Here is a 25,327-nt window from a genome sequence, read left to right as displayed (position 1 = left end):
AATACAAAAATAATGTTAACTTTTACAAAAATAGCTTAGGGAAATTGGGCCAGGTGCAGTGGCTCATGCCTGTAATCCCAACACTTCGAGAGGCGAGGTGGGCGGATCACCTGAGGTCAGGAGTTCGAGACCAGCCTAGCCAAAACGGTGAGACTAAAAATACAAAAATTACTAAAAATACAAAATTAGCTGGGCATGGTGGCAAGCCTGTAAAGCCCAGCTATTTGGGAGGCTGAGGTGGGAGAATCACTTGAACCCAGGAGGTGGAGGTTGCAGTGAGCTGAGATTGTGCACTCCAGCATGGGCAACAGAGCAAGACTCCATCTCAAAAAAAAAAAAAAAAAAAGACCACACGCAGTGGCTCACACCTGTAATCCTAACACTTTGGGAAGCCAAGGTGGGCAGACCACGAGGTCAGGAGTTCGACACCAGCCTGGCCAACATAGTGAAACCCCGTCGCTACTACAAAAATTAGCTGGGCGTGCTGGTGTGTGCCCGTAGTCCCAGCTACTCGGGAGGCTGAGGTAGGAGAATCGCTTAAACCCAGGAGGCAGAGGTTGCAGCGAGCCAAGATAGCACCACTGCACTCCAGCCCGGGCAACAGTGTGAGACTCCATCTCAAAAAAAAAAAAAAAAAAAAAAGCTCAGGAAAATAGCGTAGGGGCTTTTTTTTTTTTAAAGGTACTCTTTCATTTTCATAGTCATTTCATATGACCAAGTACTCAAAATCCAAATGAATCAAAAGAGTTCTTACATTTAAACAAAACAGTTCTACAGATGAAACTAGAGATCTCGATAAATCTCTAAATATATGATCTAGAGATTTGTGTATAGAAAAATAAAGAAATCAGAACCATGAACTGCAATCTATGAGACCACAGCTTTAACTTTTTTTTTCTGCCAGGGAGGTGGAAAGATGAAGAAAAACTGAGGAGGGTGAGAGGAGGGACAGACAGAAGCATGCCTCAGAGGTTCTGAGGGCCCCCTAGCACAGCACAGCACTATATGGGAACTGAAAGTCAGATTTTACTCTATTTTCTCTCCCACCAAGCAAAGGGCCATTTCACAGAGATTCCTGGTTGAAACAACACAAAGTCAGTTAAAAAGATGAAGCTGGGGCTGGGCACAGTGGCTCACGCCTGTAATCCCAGCACTTTGGGAGGCTGAGGTGGGAGGATCACGAGGTCAAAAGATCGAGACCATCCTGGCCAACATGGTGAAACCCTGTCTCTACTAAAAATACAAAAATTAGCTGAGCATGGTGGCGCGTGCCTGTAGTCCCAGACACTTGGGAGACTGAGGCAGGAGAATCACTTGAACCTGGGAGGTGGAGGTTGCAGTGAGCCGAGATTGCACCACTGTACTCCAGCTTGGAGAAAGAGTGACAGACTCTGTCTCAAAAAAAAAAAAAAAAAAAAAAGCCAGAAAGATGAAGCCGGAAGTGGGGAACCAACAATCATTATTGTAGCAATGATATTAGAAGGATTAAGGATAAGGAAATTATTGGACTTGATTCTCCCCCCCACTTTTTTTTTGAGACAGTATCTGGCTCTGTCGCCCAGGCTGGAGAGCAGTGGCGAGATCTCGGCTCTGGCAACCTCTGCCTCCTGGGTTCGAGTGATTCTCCTGTCTCAACCTCCCAAGTAGCTGGGATTACAGGCACCCACCACCACACCTGGCTAATTTTGTATTTTTAGTAGAGACGGGATTTCACCATGTTGGTCAGGCTGGTCTTGAACTCCTAACCTCAGGTGATCCACCCACATCGGCCTACCAAAGTGCTGGGATTAAAGGTGTGAGCCACCGCACCCCGCCTGATTTCCTTTTTATCATATTACAATACACAAACATTCCTTGGCCCCTTGGGTCAGCTGGTTTTCTTCAAGTGGGATTCTTTCACCAGCCCTCTATTTGAGCCACGTGCTAGGTTCAGTGAGAAGACAACACTCATCTTTCTGGAAAATGGTCAGAGGAATCCAGAGATCCAGCTGAAATCCAATCAGAACCCATTTGTTTTACTGTTCAGTTCTTTAAGAACACAGTAAGTTGTAGGCAATGATTTATACCTAGAAGAATTTTAGCACTTACCTAAAATAAGGTATTAGCCTCTGAACCCCATTTAGAACTAAAAATAATCCATTTATTTCATTCACAATATTAGTGTTCAGTTACCATACTCATATATTTTAGTAACATATCAAACTATTGAAAATTTGTTAACATTTAGCTGAAAACCAAAAATACTCACCTGGCTAATGAAACAAAACTAAGCAGCTTTGTTTCCTGGCTAACAATCACACACCAAGAATAGCTTCAAAAATTCTTGAGCATTATTACTCAAAGATGTTATTCTATTTTAGATCAATTGAATTTTTAAGATGCTTTAATAGAGGTGCATTATATACCAATTTTAAAAGTTCAGTGGGCCAGGCACGGTGGCTCACGCCTGTAATCCCAACACTTTGGGAGGCCAAGACAGGCAGATCCCAAGGTCAGGAGATGGAGACCATCTTGGCTAACACAGTGAAACCCCATCTCTACTAAAAATACAAAAAATTAGCTGGGCATGGTGACGTGGGAGGCTGAGGCAGGAGAATCACTTGAACCTGGGAGGCGGAGGTTGCAGTGAGCCGAGATTGCACCACTGCACAGTGAACGTTTTTGAACAATGGCAGTTTTTAAAATTAGGGCAGTGGAATTTAAAATACTTGCATGAACAATGTTAATGGATTATTTTCCCCCCAGAATGTCATTTTCTTCTAATGTTATTGACTGGAAAAGAGTTGAAACCCTTGACCGGGTGCAGTGGCTCACACCTGTAATCCCAGCACTTTGGGAGGCCAAGGTGGGTGCATCACTTGAGGTCAGGAGTTCGAGACCAGCCTGACCAACATGGCGAAACCCCGTCTCTACTTAAAAAATACAAAATTAGCTGGGTATGGTGGCGCTTGCCTGTTATCTCAGCTACTTGGGAGGCTGAGGCAGAATTGCTTGAAACCAGGAGGCGAAGGTTGCAGTAAGCTGAGATCGCACCATTGCACTCAAAAAAAAGAAACCCTCAATAAAAAGCTGATATTCATAATTCAGGCTTAGATTATATGAGTGGTTTTTGTTTTAAGAGATAAGGTTCTTAGGTTTCTATTAGAAGGGTGGAGGAAAAGAGTTTTTTAAAAAGAGGGGGAGAGACTGAGTCTTACTCGTTGCCCAGGCTGGAGTGCAGTAGCGTGTGATAATAGCTCACTATAGCTTCACTCACTACAGCCTCGAACTCCTGGGCTCAAGCAATTCTCCTGCATCAGCCTCCCAAGTAGCTAGGACTACAGGAGCACATCACCATGCCTGGCTAATTTTTGTTTTTTTGTAGAGACAAGATCTCACTTTGTTGCTCAAGCTGGTCTTGAACTCCTGGTCTCAAGCAATCCTCCACCCTCAGCCTCCCAAAGTGCTGAGATTACAAGTTTGAGCCACCATGCTTGGCCAAGATTACATAAATTTTGAGAGCTTGATTTGGCCTTTAATAAAACCAAATCTGTAGAAAAAATCTCATCTCAACAGGATCTCACTAGACTGAAACTTTTTGAAATGTTTTCATTGTTGCCCTTCATATTATGTAATCACTTCTATTAAGGAAAATGACATAAGGAAATGTTTTAGAAATTATGAATACTAAAGATTAAGGAGACTTTTCTTGACTGTAATCTGTACACACACACACACACACACGTATATCTTACAGAAAAAAAAACCCTTAGGCCTAGCTAAAACCCATTATTTCCATTTCTACCCATTTATTCATGCTCCCTTAAAGCCCATACCTGTTTATTCAACATTCTACAATTTTAATTCATAAACATGTAAAGTCCAAGAGCAGTGCTTGAACAATGCTGAAGGCATAGCACTGTCTGTACTAATCAGGTGGCACTTGTTTGTCTTATCATATTTATATAATTGTCTCCTCAAACAGACTTCACACTTTTGAGAGTAAGGGCCTTTTTCTATCCCCAAAACCAAACATAGAGACTCACATATAGTAAAATGTTGGTAATGGCTATGAAAGGCACAGACCAGTGGATACATTTAAGAACCAATTTAAGTTGTAAAGAATATTTGACCTTGGCTGGGCGCAGTGGCTTACGCCTGTAATCCCAGCATTTTGGGAGGCCCAGGTGGGGGGATCACAAGGTCAGGAGATTGAGACCACCCTGGCTAACACAGTGAAACCCCATCTCTACTAAAAATACAAAAAATTAGCCAGGCGTGGTGGCGGGCACCTGTAATCCCAGCTACTCCGGAGGCTGAGGCAGGAGAATGGCATGAACCTGGGAGGTGGAACTTGCAGTGAGCAGATCGTGCCACTGCACTCCAGCCTGGGAGACAGAGCGAGACTCTGTCTTGAAAAAAAAAAAAAAAAAGAATATTTGACCTTTATAACTATTTAAAATGGACTAGTCCTGGACCACAGGGGTTCATGGCCTGAGTATGGAAGCAATAAACAGCAGCAAACTGAAGCCAACAATAAATTTAAACTCAAGTTTTGGGCACCAAATAATGCTAGTTTCCTGTGTCTAAAACCTTACCCAAGAAGAGGCACTTGTGAAAAGATGCATCAGTTTTAAAAGCCATTTTATTTATTTATTTATTCATTTATTGAGAGAGTTTCACTCGTCACCCAGGCTGGAGTGCAATGGTGCAATCTTGGCTCACTGCAACCTCTGCCTCCCCGGTTCAAGCAGTTCTCCTGCCTCAGCTTCCCGAGTAGCTGGGATTACAGGTGTGTGCCACCAGGCCTGGCTAATTTTTGTATTTTTAGTACAGAGGGGGTTTCACCATGTTGGCCAGGCTGGTCTTGAACTCCTGACCTCAGGTGATTTGCCCATCTCGGCCTCCCAAAGTGCTGGGATTACAGGCGTGAGCCACCGCACCCAGCCTAAAAGCCATTTGTAAAGAAGTAATATTTAAGACTTTTTTCAAGAGCTGGGGGGAGTGTCTCACATGCCCACAAAGGTTCTTTGCCAGAATTACGCACCCACACATGCACCCAGTAGAAGGGCTTTGCTGGGAGTGCTGATTCTGCTCATTCTGGAGCTTATATTTCCTCAGTTCCAGAATTTCTTATTATAAAAGTCATAAATCACAACATTTAAATAAGATCCCAAAGTGCTACTGCCTTCTTAGAAATTCAGCTATAGTCATTATATTAATAAATCTTTGTATAGGTGAGAGATGGGTTTTGGCCTGTTCATCCTCAATTCTGTTCTTTCCTGACTTTAAGTCAATACATTCACCACTCACTCACCAGCATTTACTGTCTAGCTACTACAGGACAAGCCCTGGGCTAGGGAGTCAAAGAGAAACGACGACTGACGTACGGTCCTGGCCCTGGAGCAGTGTAGTCACATTCTACAATGTACAGTTGGATTAATGCTATTTACTTACTCAGACTTCGCAAAAGGAAACAACCAGAGAAACAGTCTTTTTCCCGTGATCATAAACACTCCCTATCTGGTGGACTTGCTGTTCTTTCTTCTATATTCAAAAACAACCAATGCCTCTTTTACTTTTAACTTTATTTGGCAAAGCAGCACTGCATAAACTGTTCAAGAACTAGGACACAGCTTACACAGCATGTTAAGTTCATATACATTATCAGCAGCAAATTAGAAACAGAAAACAACACTAAACTACAAGTCTCCTATAATTTTGAGAGAGAGAGAAGGGAAGAACTAAGTCAGTTATGTCCAATCTGAACAGCTGAGTGTTTACAGGACATCACCTGCCATCTTAAGGTTTAATATTTACAAATGCCTAGTTTTAAGGTAACAAAGCAGCTGATTGTATCTACAACATGCTATTCTATGACACCACATCAAAAGCTTTAAAAAGAAAGCTCATCTCTATTTTCTTAGTAGCATCTAACAGACATCCAAATACCAAGAATCTTAACTTGTGAATGGTGGTGTTATCCAATGCACAAAAGCAATCTGATAAATTAATATCAGAACAGAACTAAGTGTCCAAGAAAAGAAAAATCACTCCTCAAAATCAATTCACAAACTAAGTTTTCCATTTTACAGAACCCTTTCTTTTAATATTTCCAAGTAAAATATGGGCATGTTAAAGTAATATTACACAAATTTATACTTTGCATCCTTCCTCTACCAATTTGGCTCTGTACCTCTTTGAAGAATCAGAAACCCTAAAAAAACACACATTTTCATGCTGAAAATAACAGTGTAACAAAGTCCAAAAAAAGCTGTGATGGTGTTGGTTTTCAAAAAGCTTTGAGGACTGAGATGAGCAATCCACTGTAATTTTATACTGGTCAAGCTGATGTTGCTTTTACAATTCATCCCTGTGAGGAAAAAAGAGAGAAATACATTAGTAGAAGTTACACACTGCCCAATTTGGCTTTATAATAGTTTAGATACAACTATTAAGTAAATAAAAATGTGCTGATCACCAAGCAATATATTTAAAAAATAAAAAAGCAAACAACCCAAGTGAAAGCAACAGAGGGTCAGCCATTCCAAACATCTTCCATGCCACTCCAGAACCAAGTATGCAACCTAAAGGGCGTAAGTTCTTCATTTTTGATTTCTAAAAACAGATTTCTTCCTTCAATGTCAAAATTCAGAAAAATTATCTTTTAGAACTATGGTCATCTTTACACTATAGTAAAATGACAACTTAAGTGTTTTAGAGTTCAAATGAGTTAATAGTTACATTCACAAAATTGGACAGAAATGTGGTCTTTTGCTCAGAATGTCCACTAGCAATTGCAGAGTGGGTCAATCTCAACCCAAGCGCTCTGAGAGAAAAGGCATCATCTGTAGGTATCATATACCTGTCAGCTGATTTCATAAGGCAGCTTTATCAGCTCCAAAAGAAACCATTCGCTCAGCCAGGTGCAGCACTGTGCCAGCAACTGCCAGTGAGAGGAAGGAAGGAATAAAAATGCAGTCTAAAATAAACTGTATGGTATCTCAGTTATACCTCAGTAAAACTGTTAAAAGTGAAAAAATGAATAAAACTACGAGAAAAGCCCACAAGCCTCATAGCTGAAGGTAATCTGAGTGACAAAAACAAGAACTTTAGGGGTAAAGAAGCATGATATTGATAATTAAGTCTCAAGTGGTTTAAGAAAAAGGAAAAAAATTACATATATGTATATATAGAAAGAGGGGAAAGAAATGTAGAAAAATGATAATAATTGATGACTCTGGATACAGAGATTTAGGAGTTATTTGTACTATCCTAGCAACTTATCGGCAATAAAAATTGAAGTTAAAAGTTTTGAAAAAGTTGTTAAGATAAATTTGAAGGGAAGAAGAAAAGAGCTCATAATTTCACAAGTAAGTGGGGGTAAATTACTGGACAATTTTGTAAACTAAATTTTGTAAACTGTGCAAGAAAATATTTCTAAAATTATTTCTCCAATAAGCTGCCTTTATCCTACAGTATTGGATTATCTATTAAATGACAAATCATAAGTCTGCTTCCTCTTAGTATATTCTTCCAAATAACAATATTATAATTCTCATAGAACAGCTTTTACTTAAACTCATGCAGGCATTAAAATATTTGGTTGACAAACAATTACTTGCAAAGTGCTCTATTCATAAAGTAAAATTCACTTCTGCTTTTTAGAATATGAATTGAAGATATTGTTTTTCTTGTTTTGGCTTTTTTTTTTTTTTTTTTGAGACAGAGTCTCGCTCTGTCGCCTAGGCTGGAGTGCAGTGGCGTGATCACGGCTCACTGCAACCTCTGCCTCCCAGGTTCCAGCAATTCTCCTGCCTCAGCCTCCCGAGTAGCTGGGATTACAGGCAGGCACCACCACACCCGGCTAAATTTTTTTTTGTATTATTAGTAGAGACAGGGTTTCAACACGTTGGTCAGGCTGGTCTCAAACTCCTGACCTCAAGTGATCTGCCCACCTCAGCCTCCCAAAGTGCTGAGATTACAGGTGTGAGCCACTGTGCCCAAGCCAAAGATACTGTTATTTTTAAATAATTTACTACAATTTGGCCAGGGGCAGTGGCTCACACCTGTAATCCCAGCACTGTGGGAGGCCAAGGCAGGGAGATCATGAGGTCAGGAGATCGAGACCATCCTGGCTAACACGGTGAAACCTCATCTCTACTAAAAATACAAATAATTAGCCGGGTGTGGTGGCATGCACCTGTAATCCTAGCTACTCGGGAGGCTGAGGCAGGAGAATTGCTCGAACCAGGGAGGCAGAGGTTGCAGCGAGCTGAGATTCCACCACTGCACTCCAGCCTGGGCGACAGAGCGAGACTCCATATCAGAAAACAATAATAATAATTTACTACAATTTACCTGCTGCAAGACATTAAGTATATTGTAAATAAATTAATGCCCCCTCAACAACATAGTACCATTTTTCCAACTATCCTCTCTGTCTAAAAAATACTTTAAAAAAGGAAAAGAAATTAGGTTTATAGACCTGAATTTTAAAATTAGGGGTGCTAGGGAAAAACAAAAACTTGCTGCCAGCACATGCACAATCTTGTAAAAGACTAATACTCTAAAATCCATGTAACTTTCAAGTTATTAAATTTTTCCCAATGTTCAAAATTCTGTATGACCATTTCTTTATCTGACTTACATGCACAGATCATTTACAAAGGAAGTCAAATTGTCCCTGTTTGCAGATGACATGATTGTATATCTAGAAAACCCCATTGTCTCAGCCCAAAATCTCCTTAAGCTGATAAGCAACTTCGGCAAAGTCTCAGGATACAAAATCAATGTACAAAAATCACAAGCATTCTTATACAGCAATAACAGACAAACAGAGAGCCAAATCATGAGTGAACTCCCATTCACAATTGCTTCAAAGAAAATAAAATACCTAGGAATCCAACTTGCAAGGGACGTGAAGGACCTTTTCAAGGAGAACTACAAACCACTGCTCAATGAAATAAAAGAGGACACAAACAAATGGAAGAACATTCCATGCTCATGGGTAGGAAGAATCAGTATCGTGAAAATGGCCATACTGCCCAAGGTAATTTATAGATTCAATGCCATCCCCATCAAGCTACCAATGACTTTCTTCACAGAATTGGAAAAAACTACTTTAAAGTTCATATGGAACCAAAAAAGAGCCCGCATCGCCAAGTCAATCCTGAGCCAAAAGAACAAAGCCGGAGGCATCATGCTACCTGACTTCAAACTATATTACAAGGCTACAGTAACCAAAACAGTATGGTACTGGTACCAAAACAGAGATATAGATCAATGGGACAGAACAGAGCGCTCAGAAATAATGCCACATATCTACAACCATCTGATCTTTTTTTTTTTTTTTTTTTTTTTTTTTTGAGACGGAGTCTCGCTCTGTCGCCCAGGCTGGAGTGCAGTGGCGTATCTCGGCTCACTGCAAGCTCCGCCTCCCGGGTTCATGCCATTCTCCTGCCTCAGCCTCTCCAAGTAGCTGGGACTACAGGCGCCCGCCGCCACAGCCGGCTAATTTTTTTGTATTTTTAGTAGAGACGGGGTTTCATCGAAACCATCTGATCTTTGACAAACCTGACAAAAACAAGAAATGGGGAAAGGATTCCCTATTTAACAAATGGTGCTGGGAAAACTGGCTAGCCATAGGTAGAAAGCTGAAACTGGATCCCTTCCTTACACCTTATACAAAAATTAATTCAAGATAGATTAAAGACTTACATGTTAGACCTAAAACCATAAAAACCCTAGAAGAAAACCTAGGCAATACCATTCAGGACATAGGCATGGGCAAGGACTTCATGTCTAAAACACCAAAAGCAATGGCAACAAAAGCCAAAATTGACAAATGGGATCTCATTAAACTAAAGAGCTTCTGCACAGCAAAAGAAACTACCATCAGAGTGAACAGGCAACCTACAGAATGGGAGAAAATTTTTGCAATCTCCCCATCTGACAAAGGGCTAAGATCCAGAATCTACAAAGAACTTGAACAAATTTACAAGAAAAAATCAAACAACCCCATCAAAAAGTGGGCAAAGGATATGAACAGACACTTCTCAAAAGAAGACATTTATGCAGCCAACAGACACATGAAAAAATGCTCATCATTACCGGCCATCAGAGAAATGCAAATCACAACCACAATGAGATACCATCTCACACCAGTTAGAATGGCGATCATTAAAAAGTCAGGAAACAACAGGTGCTGGAGAGGATGTGGAGAAATAGGAACACTTTTACACTGTTGGTGGGACTGTAAACTAGTTTAACCATTGTGGAAGACAGTGTGGCGATTCCTCAAGGATCTAGAACTAGAAATACCATTTGACCCAGCCATCCCATTACTGGGTATATACCCAAAGGATTATAAACCATGCTGCTATAAAGACACATGCACACGTATGTTTATTGTGGCACTATTCACAATAGCAAAGACTTGGAACCAACCCAAATGTCCATCAATGATAGACTGGATTAAGAAAATGTGGCACATATACACCATGGAATACTATGCAGCCATAAAAAAGGATGAGTTCATGTTTGTAGGGACATGGATGAAACTGGAAACCATCATTCTCAGCAAACTATCACAAGGACAAAAAACCAAACACCACATGTTCTCACTCATAGGTGGGAACTGAACAATGAGAACACATGGACACAGGAAGGGGAACATCACACTCCGGGGACTGTTGTGGGGTGGGGGGAGGGGGGAGGGATAGCATTAGGAGATATACCTAATGCTAAATGACAAGTTAATGGGTGCAGCACACCAACATGGCACATGTATACATATGTAACAAACCTGCACATTGTGCACATGTACCCTAAAACTTAAGCTATAATAATAATAAAATTTAAAAAAAGAAAAGAAAAAGAAAAAAAAGTATGTACTAAATTTTTCGAAAGGCTCTTTAAAATTGCTATATACTATGCTAAATATATTCATTAGGTTAATAACTATATATTTCTACTAGTATATAATTATACATAATTTATTTATTAGATTTTAGTAACTCTATGATACTAACATTTAGTCTTATACATTCTTTACCAAGAATGAAAAGATATACGTAAGGAAACAACAATCAAAATCCATGAACGTTTTCTAATAATTTCATGGATCTTCCAAGGTAATAAAAGTGCTGTACAATTTGCTTTGTACGAAGCATTATGAGAGACAAAAAGAATTCCAAAAGTAACAGAATATATCCCTGCTTTTAAGGATGCAATGTATGTCACAATACTGGAACATATGTAAAGAGATTAAAAAGGAACAATATAGAGTATGGAACACAGGATCAATTGGATCCCTTAGCACCAATACTGTCAATCTTGGAAATGCAGTCAATTCCTAACATCTTTTTCATAGATGCAAGGCACTTTAAGAAGACATCAATAAACAAAGAGCTTATGGAATAATAAACTTGAACATTCCTCAGTTCCACAAACTAAAGATGGACCAATTACACTAACTCTTGTGACTACTAAAAACAAAAATAGTCTGGGTGTGGTGGCTCACACCTGTAATCCCAGCACTTTGGGAGGCTGAGGCGGGCAGATCACTTGATTTCAAGAGTTTGAGACCAGCCTGGTCAACACAGTGAAACCCCGTCTCTACTAAAAATACAAAAATTAGCTGGGCCTCATGGTGCGCACCTGTAGTCCCAGCTATACGGGAGGCTGAGGCAGGAGAATCACTTGAACCCAGGAGGTGGAGGTTGCAGTGAGCCGAGATCACATCACTGCACTCCAGCCTGGGCGACAGAGCAAGACTCTGTCTCAAAAATATATATAAATAAATAAAAATAAAAATAAAGCTTTTACCAGAAGATTAACAAAATATTTTTACATATAATTTATTTAAAATAAAATACATACTTAAGAACTATTAACTTTCTGTAGCAACTAATACAACTATTACATGTCCATAGGCATGAACACAATTCCACAGATTCTAGGTCTCTGGCCTATAGATCTGGCATTGTCTCCCCTTCTATTAATCCACCAAAATTACAAGTGACATCTTTCCAACCAAGTGTAAAAAGACTCAAGTCTACATTCAAGTTTGGATCTTTACCTGGTACTAGAATTCCGCATGTCCACTAATTCTCATTTTTAAAAATACAGTTTCTGCCACATCTCCTCAGCAAAAATGGGATCTCACCCTCATCAGAGCACCGCAATTAGCTCTGGATTATTCCTCAGTAAGAAAGGTGGAAAGCTGGTGAGACACAAGAGAAGGTTCCTAGGAAAGTATTATAATGAGTTAAAGTAATCCTGAAGAAAGTTTGAGGCTGGTGGCTCAAGCCTGTAATCTCAGCACTTTGGGAGGCTGAGGTGGGTGGAACGCTTGAGCTCAGGAGTCTGAGACCAGCCTGGGCAACATGGCAAAACCCCTTGTCTACAGAAAAAAAAAACAAGAAAATCAGCTGAGTATGGTGGCACAGCCTGTGGTCCCAGCTACTCAGGAGGCTGAGGCAGGGGGGATCGCTTGAGCCCAGGAGGTTGAGGCTGCAGTGAGCAGAGATCATGCCACTGCACTCCAGCTTGGGTGACAGAGAGACTGTATCAAAACAGAACAAAATAAAACAAAACAAAAACAGAAAGTTTGAAAGAACAGAAATCACGTAGCCTGGCAAGAAGTTGACTAGGGAACTTTTTAGATGATAATTCCCAGAAAACAGTGACAGTATTTTAGATGTAGCTATCCACCCACTTCTCTCTATCCTTACTAACACTGCCTTAATGCAGACCATCATTTCACCCCTGAATTGCTATAACCACTTCCTGTTTCTGACTCGACTTTTGTCCTTTCCCAGGCTACTCTCTACATGACAGCTAGAGTTATCTTTCTGACATGTAATTCTGATCACTTCAATGCCTGGCTCCCTACTGCGAGTCTGAACACTACCCTGTAACTGCCTATTCATCTTGGTCTTTGCATCTCCTACGTTACTGTAAGCTCCATGAGAGCAGTCAGTTTCAAATTCACAGCTGACGACTCCTAGCACCTACTACAGTGCCTGGCCTAGTTGGCATATGCATATTGGTTGAATTCACGAATAATATTAAGAAGATCCTCACGCTGAAAAATATTTAACAACGGAACAAATGGCCAAAGAAAAACATCTACAACAGAAAAATTAGAAAGTCCTCCTGGTACAACTGGAGAAATTTTTTTTTTTTCTGATGGTGCAAATATGTAAATTTGCTCGATTTTTTTTTTTTTTTTTTTTTTGAGACAGAGTCTTGCTCTGTCGCCAGGCTAGAGTACAGTGGCACAATGTAGGCTCACTGCAACCTCCACCTCCCGGGTTCAAGCGATTCTCCTGCCTCAGCCTCCCGAACAGCTGGAATTACAGGTGCCCGCCACCATGCCTGGCTAATTTTTTTGTATTTTTAGTAGAGACGGGGTTTCACCATGTTACCCAGGATGGTCTCGATCTCCTGACCTTGTGATCCACCCACCTCGGCCTCCCAAAGTGCTGGGATTATAGGCGTGAGCCACCGCACCCAGCCTAAAAGCAGATATACATTTAATGTTTAAGCAGATGACTAATTGTCCATAAATTTAAAAATTATTCTAAATATATTTTTTAGAGATAAAGATCTTGCTCTGTTGCCCAGCCTGGAATGCTGTGGTGATCACAGCTCACAGCCGCTTCTGGGCTTAAGTGATCCTCTTATCTCAGCCTCCCAAGTAGCCAGAACTAGAGGTGCACACCACCACGCCTGGCTAGTTCTTAAATTTTTAGTAGATACGAGGTCTCACTGTTTCCCAGGCTTGTCTTGAACTTCTGGCCTCAAGTGATCTCCCACCTCAACCTCCCAAAGCATTGGGATTACAGGCATGAGCCACCGTACCTGGCCCTATTTTAAATTTGTTAATGCAAATAGTTTGGTTTTATCAAAGGTGGATTCAGGTTTTGTGGGGGCCTAAGGTTTATATAATTAGAGAACAGGGGAACCTTTCTATGAAGTTAAAAAAAAAAAATCAGTAAGACTATGCATAATATAAAATTAAGAACAGGGCCAGGCATGGTGGCTGACACCTGTAATCCCAGCACTTTGGGAGGCCGAGGCAGGCAGATCACCTGAGGTCAGGGGTTCGAGACCAGCCTGGCCAACATGGTGAAACCCCTTCTCTACTAAAACTACAAAATTTAGCTGGGCGCCTATACTTTCAGCTACTTGGGAAGCTGAGGCAGGAGAATTGCTTGAACCTGGGAGACGGAGGTTGTAGTGAGCTGAGATTGCACCATTGCTCTACACAGCCTGGGTAACAGCAGGACTCTGTCTCAAAAAAAATTTTTTTTAATTAAATTAAATTAAGAACAGGGTCAGAGAAAACCTAGGCAAGCAAGGACTCTGCAGCTTCAGCTTTGTTAGCTTCACAGTAAATCTACCTCTAGTCATAAAAACAAAATTCCCTTTTTATAATTCCTTCATAATTAAATTATAGGCAAGATGTTCAACACTAATATTTATTGTAGGTAAAAAGAAAAATTTCTAAGTTTCTAATGAAAATCAACTCTTCTTATCAAATTTCAGTAATTTCAGTAACATATTTGCCCCTTTTATACTATAATAATCTCACAATTACGTAATTGTATAAACCATACTAGAAGCAAAGTGAAGGAAGGTTTTAGTTAGTTGTTAATAACTACATCTGATTCCAGTTGAAGAAACCAGTAATTTTTTAAATGCCTTTTTAGTTTTAATTTTTAATTTTTTTTTTTTTTTGAGACAGAGTCTCGCTCTGTCACCCAGGCTAGAATGCAGTAGTGTGATCTCGACTCACTGCAACCTCCGCCTCCTGGGTTCAAGCAATTCTCCTACCTCAGCCTCCTGAGTATCTGGGACTACAGATGCAAGCCACCATGCCCAGCCAATTTTTGTGTTTTTAGTAGAGACAGGGTTTCACCATGTTGGCCAGGCTGGTCTCAAACTCCTGACTTAAGATGATTGGCTCGCCTCAGCCTCCCAAAATGCCTGGCCTAAAATGCTTTTTTTTTTTTTTTTCAGTGGCTGTGCTCCACGCTCTAATTCACCGAAAATAGCTATTGGTGAAGAATAAAAACAAAATTGAGAGATCTATTAAAATTATCACCTCTTTTACTTATTAAGAACTATTTTAAAATAAGAATCTTTATAAAAATAGATTCTAAGACAAAGAAACTGTAAAGCATTTCTTGTTTTGGCATTTAATTTCAAGCAATTTGAGCTAATGGCACTGTTATGTACTGATGTCACTCTCTCTCATGGAAGGGAGTGGGAAGGGGAGGAAAAGAGAAGAGAAATCTTGGCTTCAGACAAAATATTCAGATTATGCTGAGACATAAAACAAAAGTGGACATTCTTTATAAGCCATGCTGTGCTGAAAGTTGCTGCATGCTGCTGACCCTTTGGGTGGGTTTGTGAGACCTGGGCACTCACTGGGTAACTTGTAGAATCCTTGCCTCTCCCTAGGAATTTAGCCAGAATAGCTTAAACAGTGGCTGGCCTATTCTATAGAATGGGGAGAAGGTGACTCTTAAACAAGGCTGAATCAAAAATAGGCATGGGCTGTCAGTATCTATGATTTGGTTGAAACAGATAAACCAAGCTGAGAGGTAGAATGTCCTCTCTGGTATTCTGACATTTTAGAAAACTGAGATGACTGTTATCTTTCCCCTTCTTTCTCCTTGTTGGTACAATAAACAGGGCAGGAAATGATGGCCCCTTGTTGTTTTTTTTTTTTTTTTTTTGAGACAGCCTTGCTCTGTCTCCCAGGCTGGAGTGCAGTGTCAAAATCTCGGCCCACTGCAACCTCCGCCTCCAGGGTTAAAGCAATTATCCTGGCTCAGCCTCCTGAGTAGCTGGGATTACAGGCCTGCGCCACCATGCCCAGCTGATTTTGTATTTTTAATAGAGATGGGGTTTCACCATGTTGGCCAGGCTAGTCTCAAACTCCTGACCTCAAGTGATCTGCCCACCTTGGCCTCCCAAAGGGCTGGGATTACAGGCGTGAGCCACTCCACCTGGCCTCTTTTACAGACCAAACTCATTGTTTCCATGCCCATCCAGTGCTATAAAAATAATTTAAAAATATAAAAACAGAGTGGTTGATAATGAATAAAAAATCCTTACAAAGTACTGAATTGAAGCTGAAAGTCTCTCTAAAAAAAAAAAAAAAAAAGCCTTTGTGCCAACAAGTCTCACCCTCCCTTTCCCAAAGATATATATGTTAAACCAAAATAAGGGCAGACCATGCAACATTTTTCACATTTTTAATGTAATGAATTTCTGATGTTATAATGGAGGAGCATAAAGGTGACAACCAAAAACAGCTCTTGTAGTCTAATGTCTTAAAATCCACACCCTTTCACCTTGCATGTGTGGAAGAAGAAAGAGCAGAAGATAAAATCACTTCCACCTGGACCACTGCTTTTCTTTATCTGTTAAAGGCACGTATATCACCCCCATCAGAGGCTTCATTTTGACGCTGCCATCTTGTAGCTTGTCATACTGCTCCAACATTTGGTTTCCGCCTGCAGGACCTACAGGCAGTATCAATCTTCCTCCAGGCTTTAACTGATCTATTAGCTAAAAGAAAAAAAAAGCACATACACACCAAGTTACAGATTTTATTTTATTTATTTTTGAGACAGGGTCTCACTCTGTCGCCCAGGCTGGAGTGCAGTGACACGATCTCAGCTCACTGCAACCTCTGCCTCCTGGGTTCGAGCGATTCTCCTGCCTCAGTCTCCCAAGTAGCTGGGACTACAGGCACATGCCACCATGCCCAGCTAATTTTTGTGTTTTTAGTAGAGACAGGGTTTCACCATATTGGCCACACTGGTCCCGAACTCCTGACCTCAAGTACTCCACCCACTTCGGCTTCCCAAAGTGCTTGGATTACAGGCGTGAGCTACTGTGCCTGGCCCAGATTTTATATTAATAGTCATTTGACATCATTATAAACAACTTTTAGCATCCATAGGCAGAAAGCAGAAACGTTCTTTATTTAGTATATACAGGTTAAGGCCAGACACGGTGGCTCACGCCTGTAATCCCAGCACTTTGGGAGGCCAAGGTGGGCAGATCACTTGAGGTCAGGAGTTCAAGACCAGCCTGGCCAACACAGTGAAACCCCAACTCTACTTAAAAAGTACAAAAATTAGCCAGGCATGGTGTCAGATGCCTGTAGTCCTATCTACTCGGGAGGCTGAGGCAGGAGAATTGCTTGAACCCACAGATGGAGGCTGCAGTTGGCCAAGATCACGCCACCACACTCCAGCCTGGGTGACAGAGCGAGACTCTGTCTTAAAAATAAATACATAGTATATATATACAGGTTGAGCATCAATAATCTGAAAACCCGAAACTGGAAATGCTCCAAAATCCAAAACTCTGAACATCAACATGACACCATAAGTAGATAATTTCACACCTGACCTCATGTGGCAAGTCACAGTCAAAATGCCTTCACAATTTTATTCCATGCACAAAATTATTTGAAATATTATACAAAATTACCTTCAGGCTACGTGTGTAAGAGGTATAACATAAATGAGTTTTATGTTTAGACTTGGTCCCATTCCCAAGATATCTCATTATGTATATGTAAATATTCCAAAATGCAAAAAAATCTGAAAAAATCCAAAATCCAAAACACTTCTGGTCCCAAACATTTTGGATAAGGGATACTCACCCTGTACATACTTTGACTGTTATATTATTACCCAACTATCAGCCTCCTCTACTAAACGACAAGCTCTTCAGGATGGGGACTGTGTCTTATTCATCTTTGTGTCTTTAGCATCTAACACAGTACCTGGTACAACTGTAGTGCTCAAAATGTTTGAACTGAACCAACTAATATAGAACTATCTTCTTGGCGGGCCAAAGGCAGAGCATAGAATTCTAATGCCTGTGTGCCTGTTTTGAATCTTTGTGGGTTTGAAGGAAGGAGGAGGGGAGGAGAGGAAGTGTAGAAAATCAGCAAGGAATCCCTATCCTATTATTGTAGAATCTAGGGCATCACTGAAGGGATAAGGGAACCCTAGTTATACAATTCAATTGAGGTTTACTGGTACCATAAGGAGGGAAGGAAGGGCTGGAGTCCCTGCAGCGTTAGAATGAGGACACTCCTGTCAATGAAGAACCAAGAGCACTCAATGAAAGCTCTTACAGTCAGAAAACTTTTAAATCATGTTACCATTTTCATATAGCTTTACAGATCACTATTAAGAAAAAACACTAAAGAAGAAACCTTACTTTGGTTTTTTGTTTTGTTTTGTTTTTTGTTGTTTTGAGACTGAGTCTCGCTCTGTCACCCAGGCTGGAGTGCAGTGGCACGATCTCGGCTCACTGCAACCTCCGCCTCCCGGGTTCAAGTAATTCTCATGCCTCAGCCTCCCAAGTAGCTGAGATTACAGGTGCCCACCACCGAGCCCAACTAATTTTTTTTGTATTTTTAGTAGGGACAGGCTTTCAATGTGTTGGCCAGGCTGGTCTCGAACTCCTAACCTCAAGTGATCCGCTCGCCTCGGCCTCCTAAAATACTGGGATTACAGGCATGAGCCACCATGTCCAGCCAGAAACCTTACTTTGGATATTTACTACCTCAGGAAAGGGTGCCCTCAATCAAAATTTTGGCTGTCTGCAAGTCTATCTTGTTTTTCTCAATTTCAAGGCTTATAATGAAAAACAGCTGACTTCCTCTCCCTACCCCACCCTTGCTCTCTAAATCTAGTAATTTCAAATCCTTTTAGCTATGTCTTCTAGTATTTACCTTTATATTTCAAAACATATGCTAGATAAGGATTGAACTCTCTTAATCTACATTCTGCTTCCTTCCCCCAGTCCAACCAATCATTTTTTTTTTTTTTTTTTTTTTTTTTTTGAGACAGAGTCTCGCTCTGTCGCCCGGGCTGGAGTGCAGTGGCGCAATCTCGGCTCACTGCAAGCTCCGCCTCCCGGGTTCACGCCATTCTCCTGCCTCAGCCTCCGAGTAGCTGGGACTACAGGCGCCCGCCACCGCGCCCGGCTAATTTTTTGTATTTTTTAGTAGAGACGGGGTTTCACCATGGTGTCGATCTCCTGACCTCGTGATCCGCCCGCCTCGGCCTCCCAAAGTGCTGGGATTACAAGCGTGAGCCACCAATCATTTTTTATTAAAATCATTTTTAGTTATGACTGTGTAACTATGATTTGCTGCTGAGTCAAGAAGTATCCAATGATTGTTTCCTTTCCCCCTCTTGCTCCAAATCTGAGCTGGTTATTCTCCAGGCCTGCTGCACAGCTTCCATCCAGGCCCTTCCCTTTGTAACAATCCCGCAAACTTCCATGCCTCTGCCTGATCAAGATGCCCTATGTGGTTTCCTTTTTTGGTTTTTTCCTACTGTCTGTCTCTTCCCTCATTTCAATTCTGGATGACAAAAACGGCATTTTAAGACATTAAATTTTAAGACATTTTAAGACACCTTAATCATTTAAGAAAGTTCCTTCAGAAGCATTTTGTGAAATACTGCATGGAATGTATTAAAAGAAAGAGATGGAGATTTGCAAACCTAAAACTATCTTGGTGATGTGTGTGCACACAGAATTCAAGGTTGGAAATAATTTTCAATTCAGAATTTGATGGTTTGGTACTCTGACTTACAAATTCTAATGCTGTTTGCAGTCTGATGCCTTTCTGATTACCAGTCCTTAACAGGAGATCTGTTTTATTTTTCTAGAAGCTTTTATTTTTTTTAGAGACAGGATCTTGCTCTGTCACCTAGGCTGGAATACAGTGGTGCAATCACAGTTCACTGAAATCTCAACTTCCTGGGCTCAAGCAATCCTCCCACCTCAGCCTCCCATGTAGCTGGGACTACAGGCACAGGCTGCTACATCTGGCTAATTTTTAAATTTTTTTGTACAGATGGGGTCTCGCTATGTTGCCTAGGCTGGTCTCAAACTCAGATCCTCAAGCGATCCTCCTTCCTTGGCCTCCCAAACTGCTGAGATTACAAATGTGAGCCACCACACCTGGCCTCTAGAGGCCTTCAGAATCTTCTCTTTATCCCCTAATATTCTGAATATAAATGATATGGTTGTTCTTTTTTCTTATTTTAAAAATTCTTTGTGTTAGAATTATGTCCATCAGTTTTTAGAAAATTTCTTACTCAGGGATTTAGTGCCGATTATTCCTCATGCAGAGTCTCAAGCAGCATTCCCTCTTTTCAGACCCATGCTTTACCTATGATTTTCAAGGTCTTGATGCCACCAATTCCTAAGCCTTTTCAGAGTTTTGCAGAGCAAACTGCGTATGCATAATATTTCACTCTGTAATCTCTTTAGTTTCTACTTCCTCCACCCTCCTGGGTCAGCTATTATTCCATTGCTTTCTATCTTCACACACTGTGGAGTTCAGGATTGCAGGTATAGTCTCCTAGTTAATTGAGTATGGAGTTTATGCTTCTGTTTTTCTGGTTATCTTGGGGTGATATCCAAGAGAAGGCATAAACATCTTCATTCTGCTATCTTAAAACTGGAAAGCCCCTTCAGTACATCTATCTTAAATCAGATGTATACATACCCCTATAATACTTGCAAGTATTACTACAATATTTAAATTCAATTTAATTAAATCTAGAAATATCTTTCAAGATCACTTCAGGGTCCCAGTAGGGAGAAATGGGCCCTGCACCCACCCCCCTCATTTAAGCACACAGTTCTATTTCAGATTTTAACTGTTCACTCTAGGTTGTCAATATTTTTTTTTGAAAAGTTAAAAACCCATTGATCATGTGTTCAAATTAATTGAGCTGTTCGTTTATGACTTGTAAAACTTTCTACATTATATTAATACTTCAGTAAAAATGTGTTAAAACCACCAGTTCAATCTACCTTTTTTTTTTTTTTTTTTTTGAGACAGGGTCTCACTTTGTCACCCAGGCTGGAATGATGTAGTAGTACAAGCATGGCTCACTGCAGCCTCAACCTCTCAGGCTCACACAATCCAAGCTATCCTCCCACCTCAGCCTCTTGAGTAGCTGGGACTACAAGCGCCTGCCACATCTAATTTTTTGTATTTTTTGTAGAGATGGGGTTTTGCCATGTTGCCCAGGCTGGTCTCGAACTTCTGAGCACAAGTGATTCATCTGCCTTAGCCTCCCAAAGTGCTGGGATTACAGGCGTGAGCTACTTTTTTTTTTTTTTTTTTTTTGTTAAACAGATAATCAACAGGGCCAAAGCAATTAAGTCATTTTCCCAGTCACTCGGCCAATAAGCAGCAAGTCCATGACCAGAACAAATTATACAACTTTCAGCTTCCCATAACTGATCTAAGCCTACAAAAAAAACGGATGAGACTAGGCAGAAGAAACAGTGTCACCTTCATCCCCTGGTCATCTAGTCAAGAACTACGCAAAAGGCATATGTAACAGAAATCTAGGACCATAGGCTAGAGTGCCACAGCAAAAACAGGGCTCAATGCAGCCTCAACTGCTTGGGCTCAAGCAGTTCTCCCACCTCAGCCTCCAGAGTAGCTGGGGCTACAGGCATATGCGCCACTGTGCCTGGCTAATTTTTTTTTTTAACAGTAACTCAGACTGGTCTCAAACTCCTAGGCTCAAGCAATCCTCCCACCTTGGCCTCCCAAGGTGCTGGGGTTACAGGCATGAGCCACCATACCTGGCCATATATCCTACTATTCTTTAAGATTCAGTTCAAGTTCCATCCGTGTGTGATGTCTCCTTGACCACTCACTGCACAATTCTCTCCCTCGTAGGCATATTTTATTTTCCTTCCAATAGATATCCTGTGTTAATTATATGCTATCATATTGCTAATTTCCCGGTTACATATATGACATATCTCTTCTAGAATACAAGCTTTGTGAAAATATAATGTATGGCAAATACTTTCTCATATCTCCCATACACCAAATACAGCCTTACGTATTCTGGTATTTAAAAAACATCAAACTGGCCGGGTGCAGTGGCTCACGCCTGTAATCTCAGCACTTTCGGAGGTTGAGGCAGGCAGATCACCCGAGGTCAGGAGTTCGAGACCAGCCTGGCCAACGTGGTGAAACCCCGTCTCTACTAAAAATAAAAAAATTAGCTGGGCGTGGTGGCAGGCGCCTGTAATCCCAGCTACTCGGGAGGCTGAGGCAGGAGAATCACTTGAACCCGGGAGGCAGAGGTTGCAGTGAGCTGAAATTGCACCACTGCACTCCAGCCTGGGCAACAAGAGCAAAACTCCACCTCAAAAAAACAAAATAAAAATAAATAAATAAAATAAAACTGATTATCAGGTCATAAACTCCAGAGGGATTTTCCCAATTCTACTGTTGTCCTAGTTCTTACCTGGATCAAATATGAGCATCACAAACCGGGATTTAGTAATTTTCATGTTATTTATACAATTGCTTGCATATGAAAAAAGAAAAGAGTAACAGCTCATTGTAACCAAAATGTATGATATAAAAGTCTAATTATATTTTGAACATCATCTAGAAGTCTTTTCTATTTAAGTCTTGTAGAGTTTTAGTTGAATAAAAACACAAAAACAGAAAAAATCCCGACTCACCGCCTGGGGTACAACAGGGGCTGCAGCTCCCACGTGAATGGCATCATAAGGGGCTTCTTCAGCATATCCCATTCTTCCATCCCCCACTGAAAGAAAAACAGCTATGCTTTAAAAACCTGTTTAGATCAAACTTAATGTGAAGAATTCTAGTACAGGAGATTTACAATGGAGAAAGAATAGATTTTTCAATAAATGATCCTGGGACAACTGGATATTCACTTTTTTGCTGTTTTTAACTCATTTTATTTTATTTTTTGTTTGGTCAGAAACATTAAAACAATGGAATTTTATTTTGATTAAAAACTGGAGTTAACAATCATTTAGTAAATGAAAAGCCCTTCATTTTCCTATCTCATGACTCTGTTTTTTGAACTCCTGACCTCAGGTGATCCACCCACCTCAGCCTCCCAAAGTGCTGGGTTTACAGGTGTGAGACACTGCGCCCAGCCTCTATCCCACAACTCTTAAGAACGAAAGCATTAGTAAATAAATATCTGTGAACAGATTAAGAATAAGGCAGACTGGATAATAAACCACCTCTGACGTTCACAATCCCTGCACGTGACTCACTCTAAAGCATGAAACAGCACTGGAGATAACGGAACTGATAAGTTCCGTTTTAAATCTCATCCTAATCATTCAAATAAGCCCAAGATAAATATTTTTTGCTCCTTATGGGCAGCAAACTATATGAATTTTACTGGAGGAATACTTTGGCAGAAGCACCTATTTAAGTTAACTTAAGATATAGTACCTTAATAGTACTACATTCAAAAGATATACATACATAGTCCCATGCTTCTCTCAATTCAGGAACAGTTATGCCATCAGGACAACAGGTAATTCCTATTTTATAGTAATCCAGAATAGATTGATACACAGTGGAACCAATTCCCTCTGCTACTTCATACTCTCCTTTCTCATTGGGTTGTGTAAAGTTATGTTCTTGGCCAGATCCAAACAAACATCCTGCCCAACACTGTATTTGACTGTGCAGTAGAAACGGATGGGTCTACAACAAATCTAATGTTACTCACTATTGGTGCTATTCATTCAGATGTTCTTATATTCCGAACTCCTTCTTTTGCATTCTCAAATACAAACACCATCTCCCCAGATATCTTAACAGCTATTATCTAAACTTGACTGACTACTGTTTCTACTGCTGTTCCCAGCATTGCTAATGGAACCATTTGGGGAGGCTTTTGGAGAACAGGGACTGCTTGGACGAGAGGAACTGTGATCTTTTTCTCGTGCAACATGGTGCTGTCGTGTTGGAGAAGTAACATTTCTTTGTGTGGTTTTTTTTTTTTTTTTTTTTTTTTTTTTTTTGAGACGAAGTCTCGCTCTTGTCCCCCAGGCTAGAGTGCAATGGCGCGATCTGGGCTCACTGCAATCTCTGCCTCCCGGGTTCAAGTGATTCTCCTGCCTCAAGTTCCTGAGTAGCTGGGATTACAGGCGCCTGCCACCACGCCTGGCTTATTTCTGTATTTTTAGTAGAGACGGGGTTTCACCATGTTGGCCAGGCTGCTCTCGAACTCCTGACCTCAACTGATCTGCCTGCCTCGACCTCCCAAAGTGCTGGGATTACAGGCGTGAGCCACCACGTCCAGCCAGAGAAGTAACATTTCTAATACAAGAAGTGAGTTTAGACTCTGTTCTTTCATGAGATGAATCCTGCGATCTGTCACTTGACCTTTATCTATCTCTTGATCTCTCATGTCCCTCACTGGCAACACGAGACTCATTTTGGTGTGGTTTACTCCTGTATTCCCCTTTCAGCGTCCACAGAGGATCACGGCAAAGGCCAAGGCCAGCAACACCTCTACTTCCTCCTCAGCCAGATCCCTCTAGAGGTGGCTGTGGAGGCAGCCACTCAGGCGGCTGTGGCTACTAGAGCTGCCTGGGCCTTTATTTTATTTTATTTATTTTATTTATTTACTTTTTTGAGATGGACTCTAGCTCTGTCACCAGGCTGGAGTTCAGTGGTGCGATCTCAGCTTACTGCAACCTCCGCCTCTCGGGTTCAAGCGATTCTCCTGCCTCAGCCTCCTAAGTAGCTGGGACTACAGGCATGTGCTACCACGCCCCCCTAATTTTTGTATTTTTAGTAGAGACGGGGTTTCACCATGTTGGCCAGGCTGGTCTCAAACTCTTGACCTCATGATCTGCCCGCCTCAGCCTCCCAAAGTGCTGGGATTACAGATGTGAGCCACTGCTCCTGGCCAATATTTTATTTTTTAAACAGAACTGAGTGTGTCTGGGGAATACAACTGGATATTCATATACAAAAACATATAACTGCACCTTTACCTCATACATACACAGAAACCAACATCAGGAAGATCAAAGACCTAAACATGAAAAGCTAAAAAGATAAAGGTTCTAAGAAATAATAAGACACATATCTTCATGGCCTCAGAGTATCCTTAAAAAGGACACAGAAAGCACTGAAAAAAATTGGTAAGTCTGACCACATTAAAATTAAGAATTTGTTATCAAAAGGGTACAAATAAGATGAAAAGGCACACCTCAGATGGGAGAAGAAATGTATTTATATATATAGACAAAGGGCTAGAAGCCCTATAAGTCAAAAATACAAGCAATCCAATATCTGAACAGGCACTTCACAAAAGACAAAATCCAAATGGCCAAAGACATTACAAAAAATTCAATCTCAGAGGTAAACAGGAAAATACAAAATTAAACTCACAAAGAGATGGCTGCAAAACACTCACTAGGTGAGCAAAAAGAATAATCGTTTTTATTTTTTAGTACT

General features: G+C 40.8%; 1 protein-coding gene across 5 annotated transcripts in view; it reads right to left on the bottom strand.

The window, feature by feature from the left end:
* Positions 1 to 5,546: 5,546 nt before the first annotated feature.
* Positions 5,547 to 25,327, bottom strand: part of PCMT1 (protein-L-isoaspartate (D-aspartate) O-methyltransferase) — a 65,040-nt gene continuing 45,259 nt past the window's right edge. For 3 of the 5 annotated variants that reach the window (XM_055267294.2, XM_055267306.2, XM_063632456.1), the window contains 3 exons: positions 22,549 to 22,634; positions 16,400 to 16,569; positions 5,547 to 6,352 (listed from right to left, as the gene is read on the bottom strand). In XM_055267294.2, coding sequence (XP_055123269.1) covers positions 6,340 to 6,352; positions 16,400 to 16,569; positions 22,549 to 22,634 — 269 coding nt within the window. In that variant the 3' untranslated portion in view covers positions 5,547 to 6,339. Of the gene's footprint in view, positions 6,353 to 16,352; positions 16,570 to 22,548; positions 22,635 to 25,327 lie in introns of those variants that run through there. The other 2 variants (XM_055267316.2, XM_063632462.1) reach the window with 2 other exon arrangements.

This window comes from Symphalangus syndactylus, chromosome 2 (assembly GCF_028878055.3).
Source record: "Symphalangus syndactylus isolate Jambi chromosome 2, NHGRI_mSymSyn1-v2.1_pri, whole genome shotgun sequence".
Lineage (NCBI taxonomy): Eukaryota > Metazoa > Chordata > Mammalia > Primates > Hylobatidae > Symphalangus > Symphalangus syndactylus.
This window is presented reverse-complemented; position numbering and strand designations above follow the sequence as displayed.